Genomic DNA, 15,763 nt, shown 5'->3' with positions numbered 1-15,763 from the left:
TTCATGTTATGTTATGCATAGCAGTTTGTTCTTTGTATGTAGTATTTCAATCTAAATAGGATAATTTTTATTTTTTTTGAGATGAAGTGTCGTTCTTGTCTCCCATGTGTAATGGCACAATCTCGGCTCACTGCAACCTCAGCCTCCCAGGTTCAAGTGATTCTCCCACCTCAGCCTCCTGAGTAGCTGAGATTACAGATGCATGCCACCACACCCAGCTAATTTTTGTTTTTAGTAGAGATGGGGTTTCACCATGTTGGCCAAGCTGCTCTTGAATGCCTGATCTCAGGTGATCCACCCGTCTGGGTCTCCCAAATTGCTGAGATTGCAGGCGTGAGTCATCACACCCAGGGCTAAATACCACAATTTTTAAATTTGTCTTGATAGCCAACAGAGCAAGTTCTTTCTCATTCTTTTTCTTCTTCCAAAACTATCTTGGTTATTCTTGAACCTTTAATTTTGCACATGAAGGTCATTTTCCACACACACACACACACAAAAAAAAATCCTACTAGGATTTTTCTCTGAAACTACATAAAATTCACAAAATAACTTTCAGTAGTATTACTAAATAAATTTTAAATAAACTTCCCACTCAAAAATATAGTATATCCTGCCTTTTATTTATGACTAATTGTATGTCCTTTAATAAAATGTTGGGCTATTTATATAAATTTCCTATTAAGGAGATCTTTTTTATTTTCTAACTGGCCATTGCTAATTTGAATGCTGACCTTGTATCCAGCAATGTTGAATTCTCTTATTAATACAAACAATATGTTCATTTCTTTTAAATTTTCTAGGGAGAATTTCATCTAATTTTTCTTCCTTTCCAATCCTTTTGGATTTTCTTTTTTGCTTACCTTATTGATGGAAATATATCTGTCTTATACTTGGCTTTTATGAGAATGTTTCCAAAGTTTCACTATTAAGCATGACGCTTGCTATCTGAAAGGTAGCCTTTGCTGTAAGAAAAAAAGCTCATTTCTGGTCATAGTTTAAGAGGGTTTTTAAAAAACATTAATGGGTACTGAGTGTTACCATAATTTTACTAAATTTATCTAGATTTTTTCCTAAATTTTCTTATAAATTAAATTGATAACAATTTTCAAATATTGAACTATCCTTAAATTTCTATCCCAATTAAAACTGTTATGTATGTGTTCATAAGGAAGACTGAATGTAATATATTTTTACTTGTATATTCTTTCCATTCTAGATTTCAATGCTAAACTTGCCTAATAAACAGGTAGGGTAACTTTCCCTCTTTTTCTGTTCTCTGAGTCAATTTGTATAAGATTGGGATTAGCTGTCCCCCAAAAGCATATCTAAAATTATAATCACAAATATCACCATTAAAACCATTCCTTCATACTTGAAATGCTGAGGCTGAAGAATTGCTGAGGCCAGGAGTTTGAGGTTGTAGTACACTATGATCATGCCTGTGAAAAGCCATTGCACTACAGTCTCAGCAGCACAGCAAGACCCCATCTCTAAAGAAAAAAAAAAAAAAACTATTCCTTCTGACACCACTTCACACAAACTATAATGGCAATAATTAGAAAGACAGACAATAGGCCGGGCGCGGTGGCTCAAGCCTGTAATCCCAGCACTTTGGGAGGCCGAGGCGGGTGGATCACGAGGTCAAGAGATCGAGACCATTCTGGTCAACATGGTGAAACCCCGTCTCTACTAATACAAAAAATTAGCTGGGCATGGTAGTGCGTGCCTGTAATCCCAGCTACTCAGGAGGCTGAGGCAGGAGAATTGCCTGAACCCAGGAGGCGGAGGTTGCGGTGAGCCGAGATCGTGCCATTGCACTCCAGCCTGGGTAACAAGCGAAACTCCGTCTCAAAAAAAAAAAAAAAAAAAAGACAGACAGACAATAAAAAGCATTGTTGACAGTACAGAAAAATGTGAACACTTGTACACTGCTAGAGGGAAAATAAAATGATGCAGCTGCTTTGGAAAACAGTCTTGCAGTTCCTCAAAAGTTTAAACACACAGTATCACATGACCCAGCAGTTTCACTCCTAGGTATACATAATCAGCCCTCCGTATCCATGGGTTCTGCATTCATGGATACAACCAATTGCAGACTGAAAATATTTGAGGGCAAAAGTTGTGTCTGTACTGACTATGTACAGACTTCTTTCCCTTGTCATTATTCCTAGGCAATATAGTATAACTACTTACATAGCACTTGGGTTATATTAGATATTATAAATAATCTAGGGATCATGTAACGCATATGAAAGAATGTACATAAGTTATATGCAAATACTGTGCCATTTTTATGTCAGAGACTTAAGCATCCGAGGGAGGTCCTGGAAACAACATAGGACTGTAATAGTTCACAGAAGGAGTATTCATAATAACCAAAAAGTAAAAAACAATCCAAACATCCATCAACTGGTAAATGAATAAACAAAATGTGGTATATCTACATGATGATGTATTATTATTTGGCTATATAAAAAGAGTAAAATGTACTGACATATGCTACAATGTAGATGAACCTTAAAAACATGCTAAATGAGGCCAGGCGCAGTGGCTCACGCCTGTAATCCCAGCACTTTGGGAGGCCAAGGCGGGTGGATCACGAGGTCAAGAGATCGAGACCATCCTGGTCAACATGGTGAAACCCCATCTCTACTAAAAATACAAAAAAATTAGCTGGGAATGGTGGCGCATGCCTGTAATCCCAGCTACTCAGGAGGCTGAGGCAGAACTGCCTGAACCCAGGAGGCGGAGGTTGCGGTGAGCCAAGATCGCGCCATTGCACTCCAGCCTGGGTAACAAAAGCGAAACTCCGTCTCAAAAAAAAAAAAAAAAAAAAACATGCTAAATGAAAGAAATCAATCCCCCCCCGCCGAAACTCATATTGAATAACTCCATTTTACGAACTGTCCACAACAGGCCAATCTATAGAAATAAAAAGTAGATTAGCAGACGCCAAAGGATAGAGGGTTAGGAGAGATGAAAATGTTCTAAAAACGACTACAGTAATTCTTGGCACAACTCTGTAAAAATACTAAAACCTACTGAATTGTATACTTTAACCAGGTAAATGATATGGTATGTGAATATCTCAATACAGTTGTTATTAAAAAAAAAAACACCTATTTATTTTGGAAAAATTTACTACAGCTTCAATTTCTTTAATGGTTTTGTTTCTTTGTCTTGTACAAATTTTTTTAAAAATTTCCTAGAGAATGAAACTTCCTCTCAATAATTTACATACATATAAATTATTGGTGATTTCTTGTAATTTTTAAAATTGCCATTATAGTTGTACTTATACCTCTTTTTAAAATTTGACTATTTGTAACATCTATTTTTCTTGGGTATTTCCAGAATCAACTGAATATGATCAGCTTTGACTTATCACAACATTGTTTTTATTGTTGCTGATTCTTTTCTTTTTTTGCTTTTCAATACCGAGTCTCGCTCTGTTGCCCAGCCTGGAGTGCAGTGGCAAGATCTCCACTCACGGCAACCTCCGCCTCCTGTGTTCAAGTGATTCTCCTGCCTCAGCCTCCTGAGTAGCTGGAATTACAGGTGCCCACCACCATGCCCAGCTAATTTTTGTATTTTTAGTAGAGATGGGGGTTTCATCATCTTGGCCATGCTGGTCTTGAACTCCTGACCTCAAGATCCACCCCTCTTGGCCTCCCAAAGTGCTGGGATTACAGGCATGAGCCACCACACCCAGCTGTTGCTGATTATTTTCTAGCTTATCAAATTCTATTTCACTATTATTTCTTCTTCTTCCTTTGGCTTTACTGTCTCCTTTTTTAGTTTTTTTTAAATTGAACAGCTGGCTCATTTGTTTTCAATCTTTCAATCTAACACATATATTAAATATTATAAATTTATCCCTAAGTACCATTTTTTGTGCATCCCTCAAATTTTGATACAACACTTTTGTTGTGATGTGGTTCTAATTATTTTGTAATTTCCATTTTAATTCTTGAAAATTCTGAATCATTTTTCCTTAAATATTGCTTCTCCACTATTCGTTGTAAGCTCTCTTCTGAAACTCCAATTAGACATATATTGGAACTGCTCAGTCTACCCTCTCTAAGTGTCATCTTTTCTTCTATATTTTTCACCTCTGCATTTCTCTGTGCTTGTCCAGAGGAGTTCTCATTTCTTTCTTCAAATTAATAACGTTTCTCTTTAGCTGTTTCTAATCTTCTATTTTACCCATTTATTATTTTATTACAAGCTATATTTTTCAAGATTTTAATTGGTTATTTTACACAAATATTTATTGTTTCTGAAGTAATTTTTATTCAATTATAATGCAATATGATCTTAGTTTAAAAAAAAAAAAAAAAGTAACTGATGTCTGGCTGGGCGCGGTGACTCGCTCCTGTAATCCCAGCAATTTGGGAGGCCGAGATGGGTAGATCACCTGAGGTCAGGAGTCCAAGACCAGCCTGGCCAACATGGCTAAACCCCATTTCTACTAAAAATACAAAAATAAGCTGGATGCAGTGGCACATGCCTGTAGTCCTAGCTACTCACAACGCTGAGGCTGGAGAATAGCTTGAACCTGGGAGGCAGAGGTTGCAGTGAGCCGAGATGGCACCACTGCACTCTGGCCTGGACAACAGAGTAAGACTCCATCTTACAAAAAAAAAAAGTCACTGATAAATTTTAAGCTAAAACACCTTAGGCAAAATTTTCTTTGAAAAGTTCTCCACTATAAAGTTCTTCTTTAGTGACACACACACAGAAAAAAAATCACTTTTCTAGGAGTTCTTTTGGCTGCTATTCTGCCAAACGTTACCCCACTGTGCCTACCTGCTTCAAGGCATGAAAAGTTCTATTATTCCCCCTTTAGAATTAGAGAAACTGAAGCACAATAAAGTTCTTTTTAAAACACTTTCTCCCCAACTTTTTTTAAAATTTCAAAGCCATAGAGAAGTTGAAAGTACAATGACCCATACACCTTCTACCTAGATTCAAAATTCTTAACATTTACAACTTTTGCTTTATCTTTTCTTCTCTCTCTCCATACACATACATGCACACACCACACCCAAATATCCACACTTTTTTTCTGAACCCAACATAATACTTTACTTGGAACATTTCAATTTATTTCTCCAAAGAATAAAAGCACTCTCAATGTAACAAACCTATCATTCATACCAAAGAAACTATGAGATTAAACAGAATGGTACATAGACATGCAGCAGCAGATTCAAAACTAGTATTTAAGTCATCCAACTAAATGTTCTTTATCTTGGCTTGTCTAATGATTGGACAAACTGCTTTCTGATAATTATTTAAAAGCAACAATCTGTCAAAAAGATTTCCTTACTTCATTTCTGAAAAGAAAGAAATAATCTTCAAATATATTCAAAGTGCAAAAATCAAGTATACTGTATTTCCATTTTGTTTTCTAACACTAAGTCTTAAAGTTAAGCCATTCTGCACTCAAAACTATACATTCTCTTTTTATATGCCACAAGATAAATTACTAATAATATTATACTAATTAGAATTTCACTATACCAGCTTTTAAAGGGAAAAATTGTTTTTAAGAAAAAAATACAGTACAAATAAGATTGATGAGGCAAATGAAGCTGCTTTATACATTAAAAAAAACTGGGGGGGAGGAAAAAAAAGAAAGAAAAGAATAAAAGGCTGGCAAGTGTATTTGTGAATCTATATGAAAAGCTAATGTTTCAGTGGGGATGATTTAATCTCAGTCACTGATGTTAGGAACTAGGTAAGATAAACTATAAAATCCTATGCTTGCTCTCAAAGAACATAAAAACCCAGTTTAAGAGTTGTATATTTTTATCATACAACATACCCATGTAAAAAATAAATAAAATAAAATTTTGTAAAAGAACTCTGTATTTTTAAAAAATAGCAATATAGCCAGGTGCAGTGGCTCACGTCTCTAATCCTAGCACTTTGGGAGACCAAGGCAGGCAGATTACTTGAGGTCAGGAGTTCAAAACCATGCTGGCCAACATGGTGAAACCTTGTTTTTACTAAAAATACAAAAAAGTTAGCCAGATAGGGTGGTGTACACCTGTAATCCCAGCTACTTAGGAGGCTCAGGCAGAAGAATCACTTGAACCTGGGAGGCGGAGGCTGCAATGAGCAGATATGACACCATTGTACTCCAGCCTGGGTGAGAGAGCAAGACTCTGTCTCAAAAAATAAAAAGTAAAAAAAAATAAAAATAAACAAAATAAAAATTTTAAAAATAGCAATAGAACTTGAAGTAATATTTAAGGGCTAAACTATATCATTCAACTAACCATAACCACAGAAATGTTTAAGATCAATCTATAGCCAAATACTGGCCAACAAGAATATTAACTAGGCGCTGTAAGGCACTCTATTAAGTAAATTCCATGAATTAACATAATCTTATAGACATCTCACTTTTCTACTGAGGAACTGGAGGTAACAAAGATGCCAGCATAAAAGGACTGATAAGGGGTAAGACTTGCCTCAACTTTAAAGTACAGAAATCAGAATGAAAAGAAGGCTATCTGAAGAAAGTGAAAAAGCACAAGCCAGTGTAAATATAACTATCCAGGTAAGAACGAACAAAAGTTTCAAACTGAAGAAATTAAGGCTAGATAAACAAGATAGAACTGGATAGCAGGAAGCCTCAAGTACGCAGCAAACAGGTGAAAGTTTTGTAAAACACCTATAAGCAGTGCACCATTACAAGTTCTTTATATTTAAAATGCCGTTTTAGAAATAGTAACCTAGTAATAATGTAAAATGAGTGGGAGAGAAATGAGAAGCAAGAAACAGTCTAATTCTATAGTAACATTTACAAATAACAATTCAATAAATTATTTGGTACCTGAGGAAATCAGAGAGCTCAAACTGAACCAAATCTGCCACACTTCACATCAAGTCTTTTCATTGCAAACAAGGAAGTGGTAAATATAATTGCACATATCCTAAATTATTTTTCAAATATACTTTCAATGAAGTTCAAGATACATTGGAAACTGTCATTAAGAAGCGCTAGTCAAAAAAAAAAAAAAAGCTAGTCAGGCCAGGCGCGATGGCTCAAACCTGTAATCCCAACACTTTGGGAGGCCAAGGCAGGCAGATCATTTGAGTTCATGAGTTCACGACCAGCCTGGGCAACATGGCAAAACCCCATTTCTACAAAAAATAAAACAATTACTCAAGCATGGTGGTGCGCACCTGTAATACCAGCTACTAGAGAGCCTGAAGTGGGAGGATAGCTTATGCCTGGGAGGCAGAAGTCACAGTAAGCCAAGATCACACGACTGCACTCTAGCCTGGGTGACAGAGGCAGACTTTGTCTCAAAAAATAAATAAATAAATAAACAGAAGTGCTAGTCAATTAATATAAAACTATCCTTGCTGGCCAATATTACTGTGTCAAAAGAAATTCACCTGCATAAAGACATCTGCATAAATTTCACAGTATAAGTATTTACTTCAAAAAAGCAACATCATAAAGAAAGGTACACAAGAATTCAACATTTAGCTTCCCTATACTGCTTTACAACAACTACATCCTTTACCAAAGGCCAGTAAATGTATAATTTTTTAGATGCAGTTATTTTGTAAATAAGACACTTTTAAATTGTCACACTTTTTACTCATACACCCATTAATAGTTCAGTATTTATTATCAATACAATAATTTCCATAATCTACATCAAACATACAAAAAGAAGCTATCTCAAATAACTTCCTTTCTTTTCAATTAAACTCCTTCTCAAGGGACAAACTTTGAGGGAAAAAAAGAATCTGAAGTTTGTAAAAACTAGATTACTTACCAGTAACTTGAGTTATCCTATTGGGTCTTTTCCCTCACAGATCCACCTCTCTTGCCCTTCTGTCCAGCATGAGAATCTTCCTGATGAGCATCCACTGGAACTGAGGGGGCATGCAGTACAGACGTATATGTAAGAAAGTTTGGGGAGGGGATTTGGGAGATGCTAGAGACATGCTTCAGTGCACTTGCTTACCTTCCTGAAATTGGAAATTTCAACGGTTCCTTGGTCCTCGAGGCACTCACAATAACTTCAAACAATGTGGATCTGTGGAGATTACCCAATAGGAGAACTCCAGTTACTGGTAAGTGATCCAGCTTTTTCTTCTCTATCAGAATAAGAAGATTATTTAATTTTATTTGAGATTATTATTACACGTAAGAACTATGGGGGAAAGCATAAATTTACTAGATAACTATAGATGCACACACCAAAGTAAATTTGTAAACAATTTGCTAAATATAATGTCAACAGAAACTTCTGCATTATCAGAAACATAAGGAAAAGAAAATCATTAGAATGGTTTCATTTTAAAATGTCTATTATAATGGCTACTATATTTTAATATACAAAATTATCAGTTACCAGGCTATTTCATTTTGCTGAAACAGTATCATTATGTTTTATATTAGCACAAGAATAATCAGTCGATCAAAATCTATCATTTCTTAATTAGCAATTGTCATTAACATTCACTAGATTTTAGTATAGAAGCCACTGTGGTGGACTAAAATATGTTAGAATTCAGATAAAATGCATCAATACAATTCCCATTTTATCACTAAGTCTTTAACCAGGCTGGGCATGGTGGTTCACGCCTGTAATCCCAGCACTCTGGGAGGCGTAAGCAGGCAGATCACCTGAGATCAGGAGTTCGAGACCAACCTGGCCAATATGGTGAACCTCATCTCTACTGAAAATACAAAAATTAGACGGGCATGGTCTAATTTTTTTGCATGCCAGTAATACTAGCTACTCAGGTAGCTGAGGCACAAGAACTGCTTGAACCCAGAAGGCAGAGGTTGCAGTGAGCAGAGATTGAGCCACTGTACTCCACCTTGGATGACAGAGCGAGACTCTGTCTCAAAAAAAAAAAAAAAAAAAAAAAAAAAGTCAGCTGGGTGCAGGTACTCACGCCTGTGGTTCCAGCACTTTGGGAAGCCAAGTCGGGTGGATCACCTGAGGTCAGGAGTTCGAGACCAGCCTAACATGGTGAAATCCCATCTCTACTAAAAATACAAAAATTAGCTGGGCATAGTGGTGGACGTCTGTTATCTCAGCTACTCAGGAGGCTGAGACAGGAGAATTGCCTCAGTATACTTAGTATACTCAGTATACAGATGTGTTTTAATACCACTTTACCATTATGCTTCTAAATAATAACCCCCTTCCTTCAAGTAATTTATGATTTCATGATTCTTCATTCTATGGAAACAAAGTGTATAGCTTTTCCTTTAAGAATAGCCTAGTAACTAACTGACCACCGAATAAATGAAAGAAAACAAAACACACAAAAAAGAATAAATAGGATAAAATGGCCTGTAAAATCATTATTCTACAAAATCAAATTCAACATGTAATTCTAATGAAAATCTTGTATTTCAATCTTGTTATAAGGTCTTATTTTTATTTAGTTAAAGTGGACAACACATCTGTCAAAATCTTTGCTAAACTCTTACTTATATATAAGATACAAATTGCGTTGGATAAATACATGCATTTTTCTATAAATTTGAGTCAAGTGTAACAGTAATAAATTCATTCACTTTTAAATGACCCATTCAAACAGGGTTACTACACAGATGTCCATTTCCAACTGGAATAAATATCAGAAAAGGGTCATCTAGTTAACTATTCTAGTTTACTAGACTCCTAGTCACTGAAGAATAAGTACATAGCACAAAGGTCTTATATGTTTGTAGTCATAAAATAGATCAATAAGCAATAATGCAAATATTTTATCCTAATCATGTAAGCTAGTATAAAAGATGTCATTAAGAGGCTGGGAACGGTGGCTCATGCCTGTAATCCCAGCACTTTGGGAGTCCGAAATGGGCCTTTCTCTCACTGCCCAGATTATTTTGCCTTGGGGCAAACAAGCTGCCATGTTTTTTTGAGCCTATAGACAAGAAAAGCCCACATAGCAATAAACTGATGTCTCTGGCCAACAGCCAGAGTTCTTAGGCCTGACAACAGATATGTGAGTTAACTTGGAAGTAGGTGTTCTAAGATCAGCTGACAAATACATGAGTGAGCCTGCAAATGAATCTTTCCCCAGTTGAGCCCTAAGATGACTGCAGGCTTGTGAGAGAAAAGGTGGAAAAAAGAAATTACATTATTTAAATTAATCTGACCAGATTTTGAAACCTTGTATTACTTTACAAGTCAATTCTTAATAGCCATCTCTAAAGTGAATGTATTCTGTGTAAAACTGATTTTATAAAACAATGACAAATTTTTCTAATATCATAAATTTCAATTGTCTCAAGCCAATTTTAATGTCTCATTTTCCTTCCTTATGGAAAGTCATCCTTATTTCCAATGAATAACTTTTTAAAATAGAAATTCCTCTATTACATTTCACCATGCTCATGCAAATCATTCTGCTTTAATATATTTAATTTCATTATCATTTTAAAAGTACATATAAAACCATAAGTACTGAAATGCCATACCTTAAAAAGTCTTCGTTGTGTGTATATTAACGACCTTTTTATGGAAATATACAGCAAGGTATTAATAACAGTAAGGCACAAACTCATTCTCTTTTATCTAATCTCAAAATATTAATGTCCCAACATCTTTCATCTAACTAGAAGAATAGCCCAACTAGTCTATTTATACATTCCTGAAGCCTGCCAGTCTATTTGCCTTACAGAAGCCACAGAGCACTTCCACACTTAAACTCATTAAATGGCTTCTTGTTATACTTCCAATAAAATCTCAGTGTCATATCACTTTCGACTAAATTGTGATCTGGAATTTTACCTACTTGTTCACCTTCATCTGATGCCACTTACCCTCTGCCTCACTATGCACTAGTCTTTGCTCAATGGAAAACAAACTCCTAACCAAAGGGCTTTCAACTTGCTGTTAACCATAACTCTTTCACAAATACCTCCTCTTATCCCTCTTTTGGAGATAGGATCTGGCTTTCCCCAAGCTGAAGTGCAGTGGGGCACGATCTCAACTCACTGCAATCTACCCCTCTTGGGTTCAAGCTATTCTCCTACCTCAGCCTGCCAAGCAGCTGGGAAACCAGACGCATGCTACCATGCCCAGCTAATTTTTGTACTTTTTTTGTAGAGATGAGGTTTTGCCATGTTGCCCAGGCTGGTCTCGAACTCCTGAGCTCAAGTGATCCAGTGGCCTCAGCCTCCCAATGTGCTGGGATTACAGGTGTGAAGGCACCATGCCCAGCCTCCTCTTATCCTTCAGCTTTCTGATTAAATGCTACCCACTCAGAGAAGCCTCCCCTCTTCACCTATTTCAAATAATTCCCCTGGTTGCCGCAATCTGCAATGATTTTATTTGTACTTTTTGTTTGCAACTTAAATTCCATGAGGGCTGGCTGGGCACAATGGCTCACAGCTGTAATCCCAGCAATTTGGGAGGCCTAGGCAAATGGATCACTTGAGGTCAAGAGTTCAAGACCAACCTGGTCAACATGGTGAAACCCCTTCCTTACTAAAAATACAAAAATTAACCCCTGGGAGGCAGAGGTTGCAGTGAGGCAAGATGGCACCACTGCACTGGGCAACAGAGCAAGACTCCACCATCTCAAACAAAACAAAACAAAACAAAAATTCCATGAGGGTAAGGATGTGTCTTCTTCTTTTAACTCCATTACCTAGCCCAATTCATGCCCTAAAATAGCACTTTATTTTTTTTATCTGATGCTATCTCCAGATAAAATAGCATTTTAATATTTCATGAGTAATTAAAATATTTTTGAAATTCAAAAGCCACTCACTGATATTTAGTTCTAGAGTCTTTGGCTATTCCTTTCTTATTCTGCCTATGTTCTAAATAACTTTGTTATTCAGCACTCATAAAACTGACTCTTTAGGCACTGTAAATCATATGAAATCTAGTGTAGGCCAGGTGCAATGGCTAACACCTATAATTCCAGCACTTTGGGAGGCTGAGGTGGGACAATCGTGAGAGCCCGGGAGTTTAAGACCAGCTTAGACAACATAGTGAGACCTCATATCTATAAAAAATTGAAATAAAGAAAAAAAAATACTTCGGAGACAGCTATTACTTTATAGAACAAATAAAGTTTTAAAAGAAGTGCTGTGATTTGCTTGGTTAACCAATCATTAAAGAGTGCTATGATTCACTCCTCCAGAAAACAGAAAATAAGGGTTTCTTCAAACCATATATACTCCCTTATAATTATTATGCAATCTCCCAGGAGTTTTCAGTGTAACCATACATTGGCTGGGCGTGGTGGGTCACACCTGTAATCCCAGCACTTTGGGAGGCTGAGGCAGGTGGATCACTTGAGGTCAGGAGTTCAAGACCAGCCTGGCCAACATGGCGAAACCCCGTCTCTACTAAAACACAAAAAAATTAGCTGGGAGTGGTGGTATGCGCCTGTAGTCCTAGGTACTCAGGAGGCTGAAGCAGGAGAATCGCATGAAACCGGGAAGCGAAGGTTTCAGTGAGCCGAGATTGCGGCACTGCACTCCAGCAGCCTAGGTGACAGAGGGAGACTCCATTTCAAAAACAACAACAACAACAACAACAAAACCAAAGTTACCAGACATTTACTTAGCACTTAAATTCTTGACACCAAGATGGACCCAATGTTTTGGGATTTTTGTTGTTGTTAATTCTATCACATTTTGTAGCTATAATCTAAAGTCACCTTTAGAGGCACAGACTTAAAGATAGATATTACTAGATAATAATATCCTTGGGAAACAAAGTTAGTTTCTAACATAATTTTACCCATCTTCCTACCTACCAGTATTAACCTCCTTTACTTCGCCTATAAATATAAATCAGAATTATTCTAACTAATACGAAAAACTGAGGATACGCACTATGCAGGATTATTATCTTGTTACAACTTAAAAGTATAAATTTAAATGTCATAGTTATTAAAACAAATATTACATGGAACTTGAGAGAAAAATTAAGATTCTGTCTGATAAAAGTAAAAGCCATCGGGCATGGTTAAACACACCCCACTCTTTTTGAAAACATCCTCTTCCCTCTGTTTCTGTATTGTTACACTCTCCTGGGTTTCTTGCTCCCTATTAATTTTTTTTCCTTCTCCATTTCTTTCTTCTTTGTGGGATGCTCTTCTTCTACCACTGCAAAAAAGTTAAGATGCTTCTCAAAAGTCTCTCCTAGGTTTCTTTTCTCATGGTATGCAACATATTCTCTCCCTGATCTGTCTTAACCCACTCCCACAGCTTCAACACAAATCATGGGTGCTAATGACTATCAAATATGTATTTACACCCCTTTTCTCCTTCCTAAGCCTTAACCAACATATCCAAACTGCTTCACAGATACTCCCTCTCAGATTTTCCCCAGGCACCTAAAATTCAACAAATTTATAGGTAAACTATTACCTTCCCCTAAAACCTGTCTTCCTATTTGCTGTCTCAGTGAAAAGTAACACCATTCACTCAACTGCTTAAGCCAGAATTCTGAGATTCATCCTTGATTCCTCCCCATCACTAGAACCCAACTTCCTCCCTCCCACGACCATATACAATCAACTATCAAGTCCTACAGATCTCTCCTAAATATATCTGTAATACATTCATTTCTCTCTCCCCTCTGGCATTCCCTTTGTTCAGGCCATTACTGCCTCTTGCCTAGATTATCACAATGGCTTCCGCTAAATGGTTTCTCCCCTTTAGTTAAGATTCAGCAACCTCTAGTTAAGATTCAGCAAATAAGTAAGCATGACAAAAGAGAGAATGAAATCTGTCGGCTGTGGTTTCAATCATGCATTATATTGATGATAAAACATTTTTAAAACTGCTGAAAATTGAACATTCAGGTAGCTTAGATTGATATAAGTTCTTCTATCCAGTAAAATGGGTATACTTAAACATATTCCATCCAACTCACAAAATTATGAAATGAAATTCCATAAATGTTCCTTTAAAAACAAGAAGTGGAAAGCAGTTTAAAACAGCAGCAGAATCAGATACATAATAAAGAGCCTTCTGCAGTTCATTTAAGTATTATCAGTACCTACACAAGACACTGTGACAAGCATTGAGAATTTTATTAATATTATTACAATTATCATTATTATTAACTAAGAAATGTGCTAAATTCATTTTATTGCTTATATTTAATCAGCATCAAAAAGCCACATGATTATTAATGTCGAGGGGATTTAAACTGAAATGTGATACTGGAATCAGTGGTAATGCCCTCAGGAAGGAAAGAAACAAATACAAAATATTTTCAATATACTGTGGAAATACATCATCACTTTTTAGCACAGAATGCTTTAAGAGTGATTGAAAGGGCATTTGCTCTGACCTAGAGACAAGGGAATGCTTCGCCTTCAGAGATGAATCCTGAGCAATCATAAAGACCAAGAAAGAAATTGTGGAAGACCAGGAAGTGGAGGACAGAAGAAACAGCATAATATATAAAAGGGCACAGTGGCCTGAAAAAAGACCATAACCATGCTGAGACAATCCCAACTTTGAAAACAGACGTACTCTTTATGGCAAAGAGTAAAAAATTTGCTTTTACCTGCTTAATTCTTAAGTCTATGTATACTGCTCACTCCTATTACACTACCAGAGTACTTTCTAGATGTTAAACTTATTGGTAAAGTCCAAATGTTTATGTGACAGTCTGTAACAGGCTACTAGGAAACACACACACACACACAAACACACACACGTAACACACACACACACACAGATGATTATTGATCTCATCAAGGCTTAGGTATTTCATAGTATTTCAGATTACTGCAGTTGTAAAGCAGGGTGCACACAATTACCAACCACAGTGATATGCATTTACTCATTTCCCTTTTTGACTTATGAATATGGTTTGTCTGCTCATAACTGTTATATCTATATGACTGTCATTAATACACCTGAGTGTCTATGCTTGCAAAAATGTTATTATTGCCTATTTTATTGTGTAAAGTGGCCTATGAGTTGTTCTGTTGTGTTTTTCTCTGTTTCTCAAATAAATTCTTTTTAAAATGTATGTGCCCTTTAAAAATGTATTATTTTTTCCAAAATATATTTTTGGTATTTTGACATTTTAGGATTGGATTGTGATTTGGGGGACTTTGGACTTTAAGGATCTTGATTTTTCAGGATTCCAACATTTGAGATTATGGCATTCGGGACTGTTATCTTTTGGGATCATGACTGGCTCCCAAATACTCTTATTAAATGTTATCAAAATATACAATTTGATAGGCATTATGAATTTAACATATGTTTCAACTATAAATTATAGTGCTCATTACTCATTTAATCAGTCGATTATGTAACTCTGAGCCTTACTAACCTTGGTCCTTAAAAAGAACAAATGTGTCTAAGATGATGAGTGCGGGGTAGGGTGGGAGGAAAGATATAGGGAAGGAGGGAGAGAGAAAGGTCTTTCAAGAAAGAAAGCTTCAAATCTCTCCTGCCACCCTACAAAACTCACGAATAGCTCTTCTTTTTGAAATGTGAGGGTGGGTAGTCCAGTCACAATTAACTTAGCCTGTGCTGAACAGAATTTAAGTGGTAAAACAGGGCAGTGATTTTCAAAAAAAAAAAAAAATTTGCAAAACACCCTTATAAAATAAAAATTAAGAGAAATCCTAATAAAATATATAATAGCATAAATGATCTGGATGAAGTGAAGCAGGCAACCACAGAGCCCCACTTGCTTGCTCCCACTGAGCCAATTCCATGAAACCTTAGGGATCCAATCAACACAATTCAAAACCACTAGGCCTCCTG

The 15,763-nt window shown here is 36.4% G+C and overlaps 1 protein-coding gene across 6 annotated transcripts in view; it reads right to left on the bottom strand.

The window, feature by feature from the left end:
- YAF2 (YY1 associated factor 2) overlaps window positions 1-15,763 on the bottom strand; it is an 81,277-nt gene that overhangs the window by 49,102 nt on the left and 16,412 nt on the right. Inside the window, exons 4-5 of one of the 6 annotated variants that reach the window (XR_010339948.1) lie at window positions 8,001-8,133; window positions 7,881-7,908 (exon numbers count right to left, since the gene is read on the bottom strand). The exons of 2 other annotated variants lie outside the window; for them this stretch is intronic. Coding sequence is in view for 1 of the 4 variants with exons in the window: in XM_064369816.1 (XP_064225886.1) it covers window positions 8,001-8,072 (72 nt within the window). In the remaining 3 variants the exon portion in view is untranslated. Of the gene's footprint in view, window positions 1-7,808; window positions 7,909-8,000; window positions 8,134-15,763 lie in introns of those variants that run through there. 3 more of the 6 variants (XR_010339949.1, XM_064369816.1, XM_064369815.1) reach the window with 3 other exon arrangements.

This window comes from Aotus nancymaae, unplaced genomic scaffold (genome assembly GCF_030222135.1).
Source record: "Aotus nancymaae isolate 86718 unplaced genomic scaffold, 86718_ANA_hifiasm-v0.15.2.pri h1tg000092l, whole genome shotgun sequence".
Taxonomy (NCBI): domain Eukaryota; kingdom Metazoa; phylum Chordata; class Mammalia; order Primates; family Aotidae; genus Aotus; species Aotus nancymaae.
The sequence above is the reverse complement of the archived record's forward strand: the minus strand, read 5'-3'. Positions and strand labels throughout refer to the sequence as shown.